Genomic DNA, 17,520 nt, shown 5'->3' on the forward strand with positions numbered 1-17,520 from the left:
TCCTAAGCCAGTTAAATGGTTGTTAAATTAATAGCCATTTAATATGTGAAAGGGTTCGGCTCTTCAATCATTTTAGAATAAACTGCAGCAAACCCAGGTGCCCAAAAGGCCACAGAAAGCCAATTCCTTGTACGACGACTGCTCAATTGAGCCCAAGAAAGATAACCGAAGAGAGATACAGAGCCTAGACCAGCCCTACACAGCTCACAGGGGCCCAGTCGGAATTGAAGCCATCCTAGGAGCTCTGTGAGTTTAAGAAATCATCTTCCCACTTGCTGGGCTGTCAACTCAGTCCATTTTATGACTTGCTTTTATAGCAGAAAGGGGAAAATCCTGAAGAAGAGAGTCATATTCCCAATAGGTTTTTGTTTCATTTCTTCTTACAGGTATTAACAAACTTTTAAACTTTGTTTTCAGATTAAAAAAAAAAAAAACTACAGTGCTCCTAAGAGGCCAGGAAAATACATTTGATGAAGCAAACTGCAACCAGAAATCTTATGTAAAGAGAATCTCAGACGTGTAGCCTAAACTGACCAGAAGTGTGTCCACTGACTGTGGCACCTCTGAGCCTCTCAAGGGTTGTGATAGGACCAAGTCTTCCCCAGTCAGCTGACCAGGGACCAAAAGGAGCTGCAGGTGAGGGCTGATGAGGACTGCAAAGGGGTCAAAGTGACTTGGCCTCAGGCTGGCTCTCTAAGCCCCTGCTTGAAATGATCACTCCTAAGTGGCCCCAGAACACTAGCAGATGCCAACAGTTGAGCTCCTCTATCCTAGAGTTTAGAGTTCACTGAAAAACAGACTTTTCAAGGTAAAGAGTTAACTATCCCTATTTAAAAACTGATGTAAGTATGACCCAGCAATTTCAGTCCTAGGTATATATCCGAAGAAAATGAAAACATTAATTCACAAGGATACATGCACGCCAATGTTCACAGCAGCGCTATTTACAATAGCCAAGATATGGAAGCGTCCTAAGTGTCCATCAACAAATGAATGGATAAAGAAGATGTGGCATATGTATACAATGGAATATTACTCAGCCATAAAAAAAGAAAATTTTCCATTTGCAACAACATGGATGAAACTGGAGGGTATAATACCTTAGTGAAATAAGTCAGACAGAGAAAGACAAATACTGTGTGTTATCACTTATATGTGGAATCTAAAAAATAAAACAAATGAATGAATGTAGCAAAACAGAAACAGACTCACAGAGAACAAACTAGTGGCTACCAGTGGGGAGAGGGAAGGTGGAGGGGCAAGAAAGGGGTAGGGGATTAAAAGGTACAAACTACTATGTATAAAATAAATAAGCTAAAGGATATATTATATAACACAGGGAATATTAGCTAATATCTTATAATAACTATAAATGGAGTACAATGTATAAAAATTTTGAATCACTATGTTATACACATGAAACTAATATTATAGATCAACGATACATCAAAAAAAAAAAAAACAACTGATGTAGGATCATGAAACACTCTATGTATCTGTTAACTCTTGGAGATTTTCAGTGACACTCCCTTCCCCTAACTGCTTAGCATCCTGCCCTCTTCATCCAGACCCAGGTTCTCCTGCTAACTAACTTCACAGGGAAGTTGTATATCCTGCCACCCAGGCAGCCCTGTGCCTTCTAGCCTTGGACAGAGATATGCAAGAATGTTCCATCTCTCCCCAACACCCTGCCATGAATCCCTACCTGGAGATCTAAAAACCTGTGAATTGACTTCTTAAGAGAGGGGGGCACAGACTGGAGCCTCTAGACCTTAGCAAAGGATTTGACAGTGAGACAGGAAAGGCAGGGCTGGTACAGTACAAGCTCATGGAACCTGTCTTAATTTTTGTGAGGTGGGTTACACACCTTACTGTCTGAGACAAGAGTCAACTTTACAGATAAAATGTGGGGGGGTGAGGGGAAGGAAGGGAGGTTTATTTATGAGGCAATAATTTTCATTCTTGGACTTGATGGAAGGTGAAGAGGTGGCAGTCTCTGAACTTCTCACTGTTTTGGCAATAAAGGTCCACTGTGCCCACAACTCCAGAACCTGTGCAGTGTCTGAGAGGTGCACACTGGGGACTTAGCTCTCACAAAGCTCAATCTCTCACTTCCTAAAAATATTCACACCCTGCTCTCCTGTATCTGTGATCTGCTACCTGCAAGCTGAGAAGCAAAACAGAAAACAGCAGAGAGAGAAAAAAGCAGTGGCTTTAAGGCAAATGAGGTTTCATACATTCTCTGTCGTTCTTCTTTCTGCACATCAGCAAAGAGCTGCTTGGTGAGGCTGTCCATTTTTTCTGTGAAAAAGAATGAATGCTCTTTGAAATGTGTCTGCAAAGCAATGCCTTGATTGTTTCATGTCACGTTTAAGAAAGTGAGAATGTAAGAACAATCATGTGATATTTATGATTAATGGGACTTAAGATGAGAGTATAATTGTCTTTTTTTTTTTTTTTTTTGCGGTACGCGGGCCTCTCACTGTTGTGGCCTCTCCCGTTGCGGAGCACAGGCTCCAGACGTGCAGGCTCAGCGGCCATGGCTCACGGGCCCAGCCGCTCCGCGGCATGTGGGATCTTCCCGGACCGGGGCACGAACCCGTGTCCCCTGCATCGGCAGGCGGACTCTCAACCACTGCGCCACCAGCGAAGCCCTATAATTGTCATTTTTTATAAGTTTGAAATAGATAAGGGGGTTTCAAAATAATAACCCTCACAAATTTGTTGTGTTGGAATCTATAAATAGTTTCACTCAGAGTACTTTTATTGGTCTGAATACCATTTGCTTTATTAAAATAGATATGTTGGCTTTGAGACAATAAATATTATTATTAAAAATAAATAGAAACCCTTTGGGAAGAAGATGATCAATTTATGATGGGGTTCTCAATCTCAGCACTATTGATACTTCGGGCTAGAGAATTCTTTGCTGTGGAGAGGGGGCCATCTTGCTCATTGCAGGATGTTGACTGGCGTCCCTGGCTTCTACCCACTGGAGGTCAGTAGCACCTCTGCTCTAGCTGTGACACCAAAAATGTCTCCAGACATTACCAAATGTCCCCTGGCGGGGGGTGGGGGGTGTGTGAACAAAAGGGCCTTGGTGGAGAATCACTCATTCATGATAACCAAGAAAATAATAAAGTGTCTGTCTTCATCTGGGGAAGAGGAAGTCTAAAAAGCCACTGTTGCATTTAAATACAATACAAGAATCTAACACAAAGTGTAGGTTAAGTGGGCACCTACCTGACCACTGGGAAACAATCACTGGGGTTCAAGACAGTCTCTGGTTAGGACAGCTCCACGTTCCCAATGTGTCCACACACAACAGGTGCCCTTCAGAATGGGCACAGGATTAACAGATGCAGCCCATCAAAGCCTGACAGCCTGATATGTGCTTAGCTGACACCTCGTCCTTGAGTTCTACCTCATTTCTGAGTCCTGCCCCAGAGGGGAGCCCAGGGATGAGGTGACAAGAGTAATCCTCCACATGACTTTGTATTTAAAAAATTTAAAAAAGCCAACAGTTTAATAGTTTGTCTAATGCAGTGTAAAATGTTGCTGAATCAAAATGACTGCTTCAGAATGTCATGAGTCAGCCAGAAAATACTAGGGAAAATGCTTAAGCTTTAATTTCGAAGATACCGTATTTGGTATAATTTAAGTGTTTAATTCATTCACAGAATTGACTTCAATTCTGGTGTTTACCATCTTGGGCTATTTGCAAATGGGCTAAAGAGGCTGCCCAAATGGGACTTTCTTCCCCAAAGCAATGAGATTTTGCCCAAGGTGGAATCTCAAAAAGGGGAAACAGCATTCGATAATATCCTTGAGTCCCACGTCACAAGAGTAAGTGGAAGTTGGTGCTTTTGTAAAACTCAGTTTGCCATGTGTAGGGAGACCCACGGGATAAGCAGTTTATAAACATGGGGTGTGAAAGCTTTCAGGCACTTTTTAGAAGGAGCTATAAAATTACCCACCCAAACATGTCAATGCTGTCAAGAATATAATTTTCAGGATATACTTGTGGGAATTTAAAATTTTTTGTGGGAAATTCCACTTAAAGAAGTTAGAAAGAAGGACAAACACTCAAGAGGAATGGATTGTAATTAAAAAGCCCTTACCTAATTCAGGTTCAAGGTTTACTCACAGACCTCTAACCTCTTCCTGTCCAATACTGCCACGTACGTAGGCCCCAGCACCCACATCATCAGCCCTTAGAGACAGGGTGCAGGGCACACAGTATCTGCAGCAGGAGGTTATGCTCATCCTGGGCATCACCTGAACACCCTGCCTGCTCTGCTGGCCAGGTCTCAGGATGTTTACTTCCTCCTCCTGACATGTGCTTCTCCTGCACTCTGACCTGAACCCCCAGGGCTTAGTGCTGCTCCAGATGCTGGCACATCCACCAACAGCTGGGCCTAAGGTGTGTGCTAGATCCCCAGGCCTGAACCCTTGCGCTCTTGCCCCCATGCTGGAGCTTAAGGAATAGCTCCTGGACACGACAGATAATCCAGTGTGGTGATTTAAACTACCTGGTGAGGAACCACTAGGCTCATGTTCCTGCTGCCTTCTCTGGGATTTAGCAAGGGCCTGCAATTAGAATTTGGGTCGGACAAGTACAGATGGACAGAGCTAGGCTAAGGATGGCTGCTCCACACTCCAAAGGAAAGTGTTACTGCTGGTCCCAAGGGCCTGCATCTGACAGCTCAGGGCTAATGTAGCTCAGTGCTAAGCAGGGCCCTTTGTTCAGGGCCAGGACAGTGGCAGAGGACCTGGGTACCACTTAGACTAAGTAACTTGGACAGAGCTGAAATCTGAGTGCAAATCCTTGGTAAGCCACAAACATTATCCCAACACTGCCCTGGACAATGTATCAGAATGACTACAAGGTTTAAAAAAATACAGACTCTGGGGCTTCCCTAGTGGTGCATTGGTTGAGAGTCCGCCTACCGATGTAGGGGACACGGGTTCGTGCCCCTGTCCAGGAAGATCCCACATGCCGCGGAGTGGCTGGGCCCGTGAGCCATGGCCGCTGAGCCTGCGCGTCTGGAGCCTGTGCTCCGCAATGGGAGAGGCCACGACAGTGAGAGGCCCGCGTACCGCAAAGAAAAAAAAAAAATACAGACTCTGAACCATACCTGCCACCACCACCCACTGATACTCCCCCACCCCATCTTCTGATATCACAGCTCCAGGCTGACGGCCCACCCATCGGTACTTTGTAAATGGCCCAGGAGGTTCTGAGACAGGGATGGCTGTGCTCCAACAAAAGATGGAAATAAACCAGATGAATCTGTAGGGTACAGTTGCCACGATTTAAATAAAGTTATCCTCTGTGGAGTGAAAGTTTTCTCATTATGCCAGAGCCTCCTGGTCCAGCCTGAAACTCAGTTCCCACCCAGTACCTATTTCCTGAATGACTGGACTTGTGAACGGGTGAATGTGTGTCGGGTCACCTTGGGCTTTACCTTTCAACTCCTCAGTCTTCTCTTGAAGCTTCAGCTGTATTTGTTCTTTTTGTATTTCCAATTCTGAATTACGCTTCTGAAGCTTTGCCAATTTCTAGCAAAGGGAAGAAAAAAATGCTTTTTTGAAAACCTCGCTTTGAGTTTTGTCACCACTGCCTGTATATTTTTAAATTAGTATTTTTTGGTCTCGGCTCCCATCCATAGGTAACAGCCGGCACCAGCCCACCAAGACGTTGTGTTTAGCTCCACGTGCAAGGGCTCCATGTGACTTCAACAGACACTAGTTCCCAGTCTCGCCCCGAAATGGCTGAAATCAAGGAGAAAGAACCAAATCCAAGGTCTTCCCAAAGTCAAGGAAACTTCTCTGTCTTTTTCTTGGCCAGGGTATTTATATATTTAATATAAGAAATTTATGATATAAAGTGGATTCACACTTAGAGACTCAGGAAGGATGTGTGATCACGACCTAAGTTCTCTTGTAAAGTGCCTGCTGGGCTGGCAGCTGGGGGCCCCTGGGTGCTGACGGCTGGTGACTGGCAGTGAGGGGGATGCCAGCAGCCGTGTTGGTGCAGCCAGGCATCTGGTCGTGGGGAGGGCTAAGGGATGCCCTGGGGCTCCAGGCTGCCACTACGGTGGCTGCTGTGGCACTTCAGAAGGTGCAGAACGGATGGTAATAAAGACCACCTGCTTAGAAAACAGCAGTTCACGCTTTTGCAGGGTTCTATGACAGTCACTTAGTTAAATGATTTTATCTGACAATTTTATCTTCACAATAATTCTGTCAGTCCCTTTTTGTTATTCCCATTTTACATATGAGGAAACCAAAATTCAGAGAGGGTAAGTGACTTGTCCAAGGTTGCCCAGAGAAGATTTGAGCCTGGGATATCTGGTTTTTCTGTCTACTGCTCTTTTTACTACACCACAGAGACGAAAACCTGCCCATGCTTTGCACTGCTGCTCTGGGGACGATGCTTCCAGGATGCACACCAGGTGGACAAGTGACAGGAGATCAAGGTCATGCTGGAAGAGAGGGAAGCATCTGACCAGGGCTCTTTCTCAGGCCCTTCATCACTTTACAGACGTGGGAAGGAAGAGGAAACCTTATATTGTGCTTCTTGAAGCATTAGCCTCCTCTTCTGCCCCCCCACCCCAGACTCCAGGCCTCAGATTTCCCCTCCCCTAGGATGCAGGCTCTCTTCGGTAATGGAAGCCAATGGCAAAATCTGATTTGCTCTGCAGAAGTCTACTCTGTGGGAAAGTGCTGCACTGTGATCTCTTTCACGGCACGACTCACAGCCTACGCCCACAGGCACAGACCTCTTCCACGGAAGCCTTGTACCTCCTCCCCTTCTCCTCATAATTCTGCCTGTGGGTGGCTGCTCTGTCCAGCTCTGATTCCAGTTTCTGAATCTTCTCCACGTCACCGGCCTGAAGAGCAGCCAGGCTGGTCAGCTTTTCCACCAGCCCATGGTTCTCTCTGTTCTAGAGGAAAGAAACATCCTATACTTAGGGGTTTAACAAATATAAAGAAGCTGTTCCATTTGCTCCTCACAACTTCTCATCTAAATCGGAGGTTTCTTTACACTGACCCCAGTTATCATTACAATGGCATGTATGAGCACCTTCAACCTAGTGAAATAGGGATGCAGAGCTAGTTAGGCAAATGCCCTCCTGAGCGGGTGGCTCTTTTAGTGCAACCCTGGAGTTCCAGGACAGCCCTAATGTGGTGGGCTGAGCTGTGTCCCCTCCATCCCCCCAAATCCACATGTTGAAGTGCTAACCACCAGTACCTCAGAACGTCACTGTATTTAGAGATTGGGTCTTTAAAGATGTAATTAAGGTAAAACGAGGTCATACAGGTGGGCCCTAATCCAGTATGACTGGTGTCCTTATGAGAAGAGATTAGGACCCAGACACACACAGAGGGAAGATGATGTGAAGACACAGGGAGAGGAAGACCATGTGTAAGCTAAGGAGAAACCCCTCGGGAGAGACCAACGCTGCCAACACCTTGATCTTGGACTTTCAGCCTCCAGCACTGTGAGAAAATAAATGTCTGTTGTTTAAGCCGCCCAGTCTGTGCTGGCTTGTTATGGCAGCCCTAAGCACATGAACACCTAGAAAGGAGCTCAGGGTGTGTGGACACTCCCACGGGCCCTGCTCCCACTTGGCCAGGGCTGTTTTTCAATGCTGTTCTCCACAAGCTATATAACATGCAGGCCTGCTGCACAACAGCACAAGGAGGGGGAACTTTAACAAAACCTACAGTTTCTTGTCTGCACATTCATCCATTCACCAACGACCCCTAGGGCTAAGTTTTTTTTTTTTTTTTTGGACACATGCTTTTTTTATTAGTTTATTGTAGGAGAATCTCAGTATTATTTGAGACAGATGCAGGAGTAAGTTTCATAGAACTGGACACTGCATATTCCACAGCTCTCTCCCACTGGCTGAGGATATATGAAGTTTTTTCCTATCAATGGGAATGGTATGGGGAATTTTCCCAAACTTGGCAGGGCTGTAGCTAGACCACATAGACCTTTGGGCAAGTTAGAAAACGGCAACTTCTCTGGGCCAGTGCAGCTCTGAGGGAGCATGGCTTGGCATGCAGGTAGCATCTTTGTGCAAATTAGAAAAAGGCACCCATGCCTCAAGGCAGTACAGCTTTATACCAAGACTCATGGGCTGGCAAGTGAAGCCAGACAGGATTTCAGCCCCACTTGCTCTCTTGGGCAGGTGCCCTTGTGCAGTGTGCAACCTACACAACCATATGTATCAGCCCTTCACAGTGCGCTTCTGTCTCCTAGCTCAGTTGGTCCATGTAAGCTGTTTGAAGCTCCTAACATGGGCATAAATCTTAACAGTGTTGACAAAAAAAAAATAATTAATCAATATTCAATCTAGAAAAGAAATAAAGTATTTTATTCGAGCCAACCTGAGGAGTATAACCCAGGAGACAATCTTTCAGAAAGCTCTGAGCACTGTTCCACCTGTTAGAGGTCAAAGCACAGTTTAAGTTTTTAAGACAAAGGGCTATACGTCAAAGTAATATATTGACAGTTTACATAGTCCAACAAGACAAGTAGTGGATCACTGTGACCCTTTACAGGATTAAGGAAGGAAAGTTATCTCTTAAGCAGCTACCTTGCTGGCACCAGGAGGAAACTGCTTTTTTGGGGAGGAGGGGGTGGGTAGGCATTCCTGTGTCTTCTAAGAGGATCTAGTTAACATATAATGCAGATGCACAATGCACGCTAAAGGGGACAAGGTTGTGGCTCAAATGGCAGAGAAAATTTTATGTTCAATTTTTCTTGTCCTGCCTTAAAATAATTTCATCAACAGCATAGCTAAGGAACTGGCCCAGAGCAAAATATATCTGTTAGAAAAAGTAAATATGAAAGATGCGTTAGGAACATCTACCTGGTCTTCTAGCTTTTTCTGCAAACGTTGAACTCTGTAAGTAAGCTGAATGTTGAGCACGAATCGTCGGATATTTTGGAATCTGCGCCTGGCCAGCCATGCCCGGGCATACTTCTGAAGGATCACAGCCTTGTGTTCCTCCAGCATCTTTAAAACAAGATTTTGTGAAACGCAAACTGGGTCTCTACTGTTTTTCTCATCAACTCTTCCAGTGTTGGGAGATATAACTACCAAAATATTCCTACAGGGTAAAATTTGAATTTCTTGTAATCAACCCACAGAGCACTATTACCTATCTTTTTTCAAGTTCTTTTTTACGTTGTAAATTACAATTATTTACATTGTAAATAACTATTTACAATGCTGTGTTTGTTTCAAGTGTACAGCAAAGTGATTCAGTTATACCTATATATATATTCTTTTTCAGATTCTTTTCCATTACAGGTTATTACAAGATATTGAGTATATAGTTCCCTGTGCTATACAGTTAAGTTCTTGTTGTTTATCTATTTTATATATAGTAGTGTGTATATGTTAATCCCAAAGTCTTATCTATCCACCTCCCGCTATCCCCTTTGGTAACTAACCCTAAGTTTGTTTTCTATGTCTGTGAGTCTATTTCTGTTTTGTAAATAAGTTTATTTGTATCATTTTTAAAGACTCCACATATAAATGAAGTCATATGATATTTGTCTTTCTCTGTCTGACTTACTTCATTTAATATGATAATCTAGAGGTCCATCCATGTTGCTGCAAATGGCATTACTGCATTCCTTTTTATGGCTGTGTAATATTCCATTGTATATATACATATATACATATACATATATACACATACACACACACACACACACACACACATCTTCTTTATCCATTCCTCTGCTGATGGACATTTAGGTTGCTTCCAATGGCTTAGCTACTGTAAATAGCACTGCTATGAACATAGGCATGCATGTATCTTTTCGAATTAGAGTTTTCTCTGGATATATGCCCAGGAGTGGGATTGAAGGATCATATGATAACTCTACTTTTAATTTTTTAAGGAACCTCCATACTGTTCTCCATAGTGGCTGCACCAATTTACATTCCCACAAACAGTGTAGGAGGGTTCCTTTTTTCTCCACATCCTCTACAGCATTTATTATTTGTAGACTTTTTAATGACGGCCATTCTGACAGGTGTGAGGTGATACCTCATTGTAGTTTTGATTTGCATTTCTCTAATGATTAGCGATGTTGAGCATCTTTTCACATGCCTACTGGCCATCTGTATGTCTTCTGTGGTGAAATGTCGATCTGCGTCTTCTGCCCATTTTTTGATTGGGCTGTTTTTTTGATATTAAGCTGTACGAGTTCTTTTGCATATTTTGGAAATTAATCCATCAGTAGCATCGTTTGCAAATGTTCTCCTACCTAGACTTTTGAAACAATAACCAAATCCCACCTGTAGTGGACATGTACGAACAGACATTCACATCCCAGAAAGCCGCACCTTTCGATACCTCCTCCTCGCCAGGAATCCTCGGGTGTAGGCCTGGATGGTGATGGCGGCCACGCGAATCAGTTGGTACAAACTGCGGACAAGATACGCACGACAGTACTTCTGAATGATTATGGCTGCCCACGCTTCTTTTAAGGCTGTGGCGGTAACAGCTTTCCTTGGTTTAAAAGAATATAGAGTAAATCTGTTACCCACAGGGCACTGACACCTACTCCAGAGCAGCAAGCTTGTGCAACACCTCTTAACTGAGGCATATTCAAATGTTTTGCAAATCTACACATTAAATGCTGTAAGTGGTTTATGCTGATGTCTACTCAAGATCAGTGTCATTACCTCTCCTTTCCACCCTGATCCGAACTGTGGACCTGTTCCAGGAACGAGGCACCACGTGGGAACTGCCACACTCTTCACATTCAGGCCGATCACCCCACTGTCACTCATATACCCACAGAGACCGTCACAACACAACTGTGCTTTGGCATTGCACTCACTCACTCTTCTAGTCATTCTTGTGGGAAATCACGCTGGAGGCTCTAGATCAGGGGTTGGAAAACTACGGCCTGGGGCCAAATCTGCAGCCTCCCACTTATTGTCAACTTTTGTTGGAATGCAGCTGCAACTATTCATTACAAATGGCCCATGACTGATTTCACGTTACAAAGGCAGAGTTTAATAGCTGCATGAGAAACCACATGACCCCAGAAGCCCAAATATTTGTCCCTTACAGAAAAAGTTTTTTGAAGGACCTATCTGAAGGACCGGAGGTGAACACAAAGTTCTTACCTTCAATGTTTGCAACCTCATGAAACAGACAGACTTAGAAATGGTCAAGTGGGAGAAGAAGAAAAGTAAAGTAACTACTAAAAGATCTGTAAGAGAGATCTTATTGAAATATCATTCTGCTTGGGAAGAGCTGAGATGTCAGCCAGCCTGGATGGAAAAGTAGGATTTCTGTAGACACTGAAGGCTGGAAAAGGCATTTCAGACTAAGGGACCAGTGAAGGCATGAAGGCCTAACAGTGCCTGAAATATTCAGAAAAAGGGAATTTGTCTGGAATTGCTAGACTATAAGACACATGGAGAAAACTGGTAGTCTGTGAGGTGAGAAAGATAGATGGGGACAATTTGTTATTTAAAAAAAAAAAAATATATATATATATATATATATATATGTATGTATGTATAGAACACCTACTATGTGACAATCACTGTGCTGGGTCTTACGTATGGATGCAGTGGGAACCAGACAAGTATGGTCCCTGTCCTCACAGAGCTTCCATGCTTATAACTGCATCCAGGCCATGGGGGAACATGAATACCATGTTGAAACCTGAGTGCTCCTCTGTGGGAAACAGGGCCCCCTGGAGGCATTCACGGCAGGAGCAGGGCAGGCCCTGCTTTAGGAAGATGGGAGAGAAAGGCAGCAGGTGGAGGGCTGTGCTGTAGAGTGAAAGGCAAACAATGATGAAGGCCTCATCCAGGGTAGGGGCGCAGGAATGAAATGAACGGGACAGGCACAAGAGGCAAGCGGGAATAGAATCCCAGGCCACGGTGATTCCCAAACGGAAAGGGACTATGAGTTTGGGGAAGAAGCTAACTCTGGAGTTTCCTGCCCTGGAGACTGCTGCTATTAACTGACACCAGAGGCTCAGGAGGGCAAGGCTGGCTGTGTTTCTGTGTAAGATGGTTGCCTGGGAGGAGAGTGGGCTGGGGTGGGGGTAGGGTGGTGGAATGGCGAGTCCAGTTTGGGGTGTGCTGAGACGAAGGCTGTGGTGTGTCAGCCACGTGCAGAAGCCCAGATGCTGCTGTCAGGCTCAAGCTTGGGACAAGGGAGGCTGAGCCACACAGCCTGACCCTTAAACACCTGCGCCCTCAACTACCCTCAGAGCAAGCGAAGGAGGGAGGCAGGGCAGACACAGAGCCACAAAATGCTGTCCAGGGGGGATGCCCGTCTTGCTGGCCAGGCCAGCATGGCCTCCTGGGAGCACTCAAGGAGGGGCAGGGTGGGCGTGGCCGGCAGAACTGCCCTCCACTCAGGCAGCCCCACCCAGGGGCTTAGTGCCTGCGGGCAGAGCCTTGCCATGGTCCCCTCAGGCATGGTTTGCCCCACCACCTGCAAGGTACACTGATGTCTTTACTCTGACGCTTCACTTGGACCTTGATCACCTTAGGTGTTTTCAGTTCCCATGGACCAGCGGCCCAGCCCCTCTACCTGGTCTCACCAGGGATTCTGACCCTCTTCAGCAGCATGCTGATCAGGGCTTCCTCTCTTCAGGGTCCTGGTTGTCACCTCTGCCACGTAGGGACAGCAGGCAGTCAGCACCACCTGCCCCCAAGGACACCCCATCTCACCTGGAGGCTCACGGCCACCTCGGGGGACGCATCTGCACCCGGGTCCCAGGAGGAAGGAGGCCTCGCCCCCCGAGGTGACAGCGAAGAAAGCCAAATGATGGCACACGTCTTCTTGGTTCCAACATACCTCACGGTTTGCTGACCCCGGAAGTACTGCTGGATGATCAGGGCCGCTCGTCTCTCTCGGAGGAATTTTTTCCTCTGGAGCCAGCCACGGATGTGCTTTTGTATCACAACACAACCCTGCCTCAGTTTATCCAACCGGAGTTTCTCTAAATAAGCCACTTGCCCTGCTCTGAAGAAAATTTTGGTTTTACCAAACTGGTACTGATTAGAATCCTGGAAGAGAAAAATGACATAATCAGAAACAAAATCTTTCAGATTTTCTCTAGTATTTGGAAAAGATGTTTAGAGATCCAAACATGCCACCAACATGGTTATTCTGACATCTCTTTGACATAAAGCAGAAAAGCTCTGATTATGACCTAGAAGTTTATACTTTGCCTTGTTTAAAGCTTCTTTCTGGGGAAGAAATGGACTTGAGGGTGAGGCATCCGTCTGTGGGGTGGGAAGGAGTGTGTGCATTGTTGGCTGGGCTACCGGGGAGCTCCAGCCTTTCGCAGGTGGTTTCCACAGAACAGCAGAGGCACCTGGAAAGGCTTGGTTTCTGTCTTCCTTTGGCTTCTCTTCACCACCCATTCCTGGCCATCGTAACTGCTTCCCCCCCCCCTTTTCTGTCACAAGTCATGGCTTCAGCAAACCTCTAAGTCCACACTGAGGGCCATGCCTGGAACCCCCGGCTCAGCGACCGTCTAGCTGACTGTGTAACATAAGCTTGGCCCGCAGAAGCTCCCTAGGCTGTGGGAGAACACAGCAGGACAGGAGGACATGGTGGCAGTGGAGGCCAGGGTTTGAATTCGGGTCCCTCAAGGTGTCTCCTGCTGTCAGGAGATGATGCCCCATGAGTAGGTCTGCTCTGATCTCCTTAGCACACAGACGCGCAGGGCACGTTTCCTTTCTGCTTAGGCATTCACGACAGTTACAGCCCTGAGCCAGAGCCAGAGCCAGAGATGAGGACAGTGTCTGCGAGCCCGTGGTTCCAGGAGAGAGCAGGACTGACCTGGATGAGCCTGTGTAAAATCACTTTGCACACCTCCTTTTTATCGCTGAATGAAAGCTCCTGCTTGGTCATGAGGATCCCAAAGCGGCTGTAGAACTCGATATACGTCCACCTGGAAAGTCAAGGCAGACCTAAGGAGGCGGGCCGGAGGAAACGCATGCTGCCTGTGGACCCCAAGGGCTTACCTACCACTGTTCTGGGGACAATGACCCTGACCTTTGACCCCCTGCCCCCACACCTCACCTGAGCACACCTGGATGGTTATGCTCCCTGGATGCTTCCTGTTAACGTTCCGCTCCGACAGCTGTCTCCCCCTCCAGCTCCCTTTCTCAGGGGCACCGGGGAGGCGGCAGGCAACCCTCACTAGTGCAGAGATGAGGGTGGGGCGTGAGGGTGGGGACGGTGGCCTCTGTCTCACATGCTGCTCGTTCATCTGGCCTTCCCACAGCACAGCGGGACATCTTATGAACATATCTGATGAAAACGCGGCAGCCCCTCCCTTGGATCTCAGCACAGACCTGAAGTCGGGCACTTTTCCCCCCAAACAAGGAACTGACAACGTACCGAGAAGGGTAGCTCTGCGCACTAATGCGAATGGTTTCTAAAACGCCACAGGCTCGCAGCTGCTGAACAATTCTTTTGGAGTCAAACCTGAAAGAAGACGATCTGATCATGTGTTAAGCCATCGCAGTTGATAAACAGGCCCATGAACAGTGTAGCGGACCTGCCCCAACCGTGAGCTCCTGGGCAGCAGGATCTGCCTGTGTAATCCCTGAGCCCAGCAGATACTTAATAAATATGTGTTGCACGTCAAACGAAGATAGCACCTCTGTGAAACAGTTCAGAAAGCTTCACTGAGGACACGGGGAAAGAAGCAGCTGATTCTGACTGAGGGAGGCAACAGCGAGAAGTCTTGTGGGGAAATGGCCTTTGGGCTGAGCTTCGAATGACAACCAGAGTGGAAGAAATGTCCAACCTCACCCATCCCAGTGCCTACTTGTTGCTGAGTTCCCTTTATAAGACACCCCACAGGTGGCCCTCTGGCTTAGGCCTGACCGTCGGAGGGCACACAGACACAGTCACCACCTCCAGACGGACCACTCCCTTAGACACCTCTCAGCTTGAGTCAGCTAAGAGGCTCTCTATAACTTCCACTCGTGGGTCTGAGCCTTTTCCCTGGGGCCCCAGAGAACAAGTCTAAGTAAGGCTTCATGGCGTGTTTGAAGACAAAACTTCAGACCCCTCTACAGCATTTCTCCTGCAAACACATACAAATTCTTACCATCAAGGAAAATGTTCTGGCTTTCTCAGTTGCGTAACCTTTAGCTGTAGAATAATTCTTTCAAATCTAACCCTTTTGCTTAATCCCAGAGATGAGATGGCTTAGCCAGAGGGGTTGTGCTAACATTATATGTAGAGGGCAGGCTTGTTTTGAAATCATTTAAAAACCGAGAAACAGTAAAGTTCACGACAATTGCAAGCAGATTCTCCAACATCAGACAGAAACCATTTCCTCGGTGTTTCTTCCCCACTCTGTTGCAAAAGAACACTTACTCAAAGGGCAATTTCTCATCATTTGGTTTGATGCATCGAACGTAGTGGGGCATGGTGGCATTGAGGGTCTCCATGAGCAAGTACAGAGAGCTGCGGAACTAGGAAACAAGGTCAGGTGACAAACATCGTGCTGAAATTTAATGCTTAGATCCGGGTTAAAAGGAAAAAAAAAAAAAGGTCCAACCTTACTGTAAAGCAATTATACTCCAATAAAGATGTTTAAAAAAAAAAAAAAGGTCCAACCTTGATAAGTTACTCAAGAAGAGGAAAAGTTAACTTCATGCATAAACATCTATTATGAAAGGTTTTAGTCTGTGACTGGGTTTATCAGCATATCCTGCTCTTGTGGACGCAGTTCTCCATCCAATACTCTCAAAAGCAAAGGACTTTAGTGACTCGGGTTACTATGCAAACATATGGTTTGCTCAGATGTGTGTAGCCTTAGAGGTTGAGGCACTATGATGATGAACTACTACTTTTCTTTGCATTTGCATTTATATTAATAGATTTGAAGAAACCCAGCACCCGTGTCCAGGCCCGGAATGGGTCCCACCCATCCCTGGCTCCCTGCCCTCAGCCCCCTCGCCCTCAGAAAACTCTCTCAGTACCTTGCTCCCCACGGTGCTCCGGAAATGCTTGTTGTTTGGCTTGATGACTGGCTTTGCAGATTTAACTGTGATCGCTGAACCGAAAGGTGAAGAAGGAACCGGGTTTTCTTGAAAAAAGTTGGCACAGAGATGAAACTGGGAAGAACAAAGAGGGTTTCAATGTCAAAAGTATTCGCCCACAGTCCTCAGCTGGAACAATCAAGGAAATGGTCACAACAACCACGTCTAAACCAGTGGCGGGGGGTGGGGGGGTAAAGTAACAATCTTGGCCAAAAATCTCAGCTCCACAAGGGGGTCGTCCTCACTCGGGATGACGGTTTCTTTCCCAGGAATGGGAGCAGAAAGGAAAGCATGTGAATGTCTGTAGGTGGGTATCACTCTAAGTGTCAGAACAGGAGAAGCATTTATTCTTCCTCCCTCTGTGCTCTGGCTCACGTTGCTTCTGCACTTGGAATCTCCTCCCTCCTAACCCCACGTTCTCATCCCTGCAGATCCAAACCCTACCCATTACTCAAGGTGCTATTATAATATTCTCTAGCCCCAACCCCTTCACAATAACTTCCCTGGTGTCCCAGAGCGAATTAATCCCAACTTCCTCTGAGTTACCTTAATCTTTCATCTGTACCTCTTTTAAGACACTCACTACTTTCTACCTTGCATCACTTATTTCTTTCAATGTCTTATCTTCCCTCTTGGAGAAGACCTCGTATTTTCTTCTTTTAAATCAGACATTGAGAATCTTCTTTGGGGGAGAATTCCTGCCTGATGCATCCTGTAACCCCTGTGGAACAAGTGAATCTGAAATTCCCAGACCTCTGACAGCTTGTGGGCTTAGTGCAGAGACCCATCTGTGCTTCACCACGATCTGTGTCCCTCTTCCAGACTGGACTCCAGGTAAACAATTGGTGAAATACATCAACTAATTTTGTACACAAATACAGGCTATTCCTACACTGAATTCTCTGTCATAAATCAATTTTAATAACTGAAGTTGCCATGGCCTGTGATTTACTTATGACCATTAGTGGGAAGTGCTCAGGCTCATTTGGGAAATTGTCAAAATACTCGAGCATCTGGTGCTCTGTGATGACCTAGATGGGTGGGATGGGTGGGGAGGGAGGTCCAAGAGGGAGGGGATATATGTATACTTATAGCTGATTCACTTCACTGTGCAGCAGAAACTAACACAACATTGTAAAGCAATTATACTGCATTCAAATAAAATTTTTAAAAAAGAGAAAAAAAATACTTGAGCATCAGCAAAGGGCTGGGGACCTTCTAAAAGAAGGAAAATAAATATGATAACCAAATCTTCACAAAAAATGAAGGACTGTGTATGATATATCCTTTTTCTCAAATTTTAAGAATTTGAATTCTTAAAATTCTTAAATTGAAAGAAATGTTTAAGGAGGAAAAGAAAAAGCCAGAAGTCACTCTTATGGTGACACTTCATCATACAGATCCGTGGATTCAAGGAGCTCACATATGCAGAGCAGCA

At 45.8% G+C, this 17,520-nt stretch overlaps 1 protein-coding gene across 1 annotated transcript in view; it reads right to left on the reverse strand.

The window, feature by feature from the left end:
- Window positions 1-17,520, reverse strand: part of MYO5C (myosin VC) — a 110,483-nt gene that overhangs the window by 41,828 nt on the left and 51,135 nt on the right. The window contains exons 15-24 of the mRNA XM_082618869.1: window positions 16,023-16,157; window positions 15,415-15,512; window positions 14,425-14,511; window positions 13,861-13,972; window positions 12,868-13,079; window positions 10,380-10,545; window positions 8,889-9,035; window positions 6,786-6,950; window positions 5,469-5,562; window positions 2,238-2,301 (exon numbers count right to left, since the gene is read on the reverse strand). Of these exons, the coding sequence (XP_082474995.1) occupies window positions 2,238-2,301; window positions 5,469-5,562; window positions 6,786-6,950; window positions 8,889-9,035; window positions 10,380-10,545; window positions 12,868-13,079; window positions 13,861-13,972; window positions 14,425-14,511; window positions 15,415-15,512; window positions 16,023-16,157 (1,280 nt within the window). The remainder of the gene's footprint in view (window positions 1-2,237; window positions 2,302-5,468; window positions 5,563-6,785; window positions 6,951-8,888; window positions 9,036-10,379; window positions 10,546-12,867; window positions 13,080-13,860; window positions 13,973-14,424; window positions 14,512-15,414; window positions 15,513-16,022; window positions 16,158-17,520) is intronic.

This window comes from Mesoplodon mirus, assembly GCF_964341445.2.
Source record: "Mesoplodon mirus genome assembly, chromosome: 4".
In the NCBI taxonomy this organism is placed as follows: Eukaryota; Metazoa; Chordata; class Mammalia; order Artiodactyla; family Ziphiidae; genus Mesoplodon; species Mesoplodon mirus.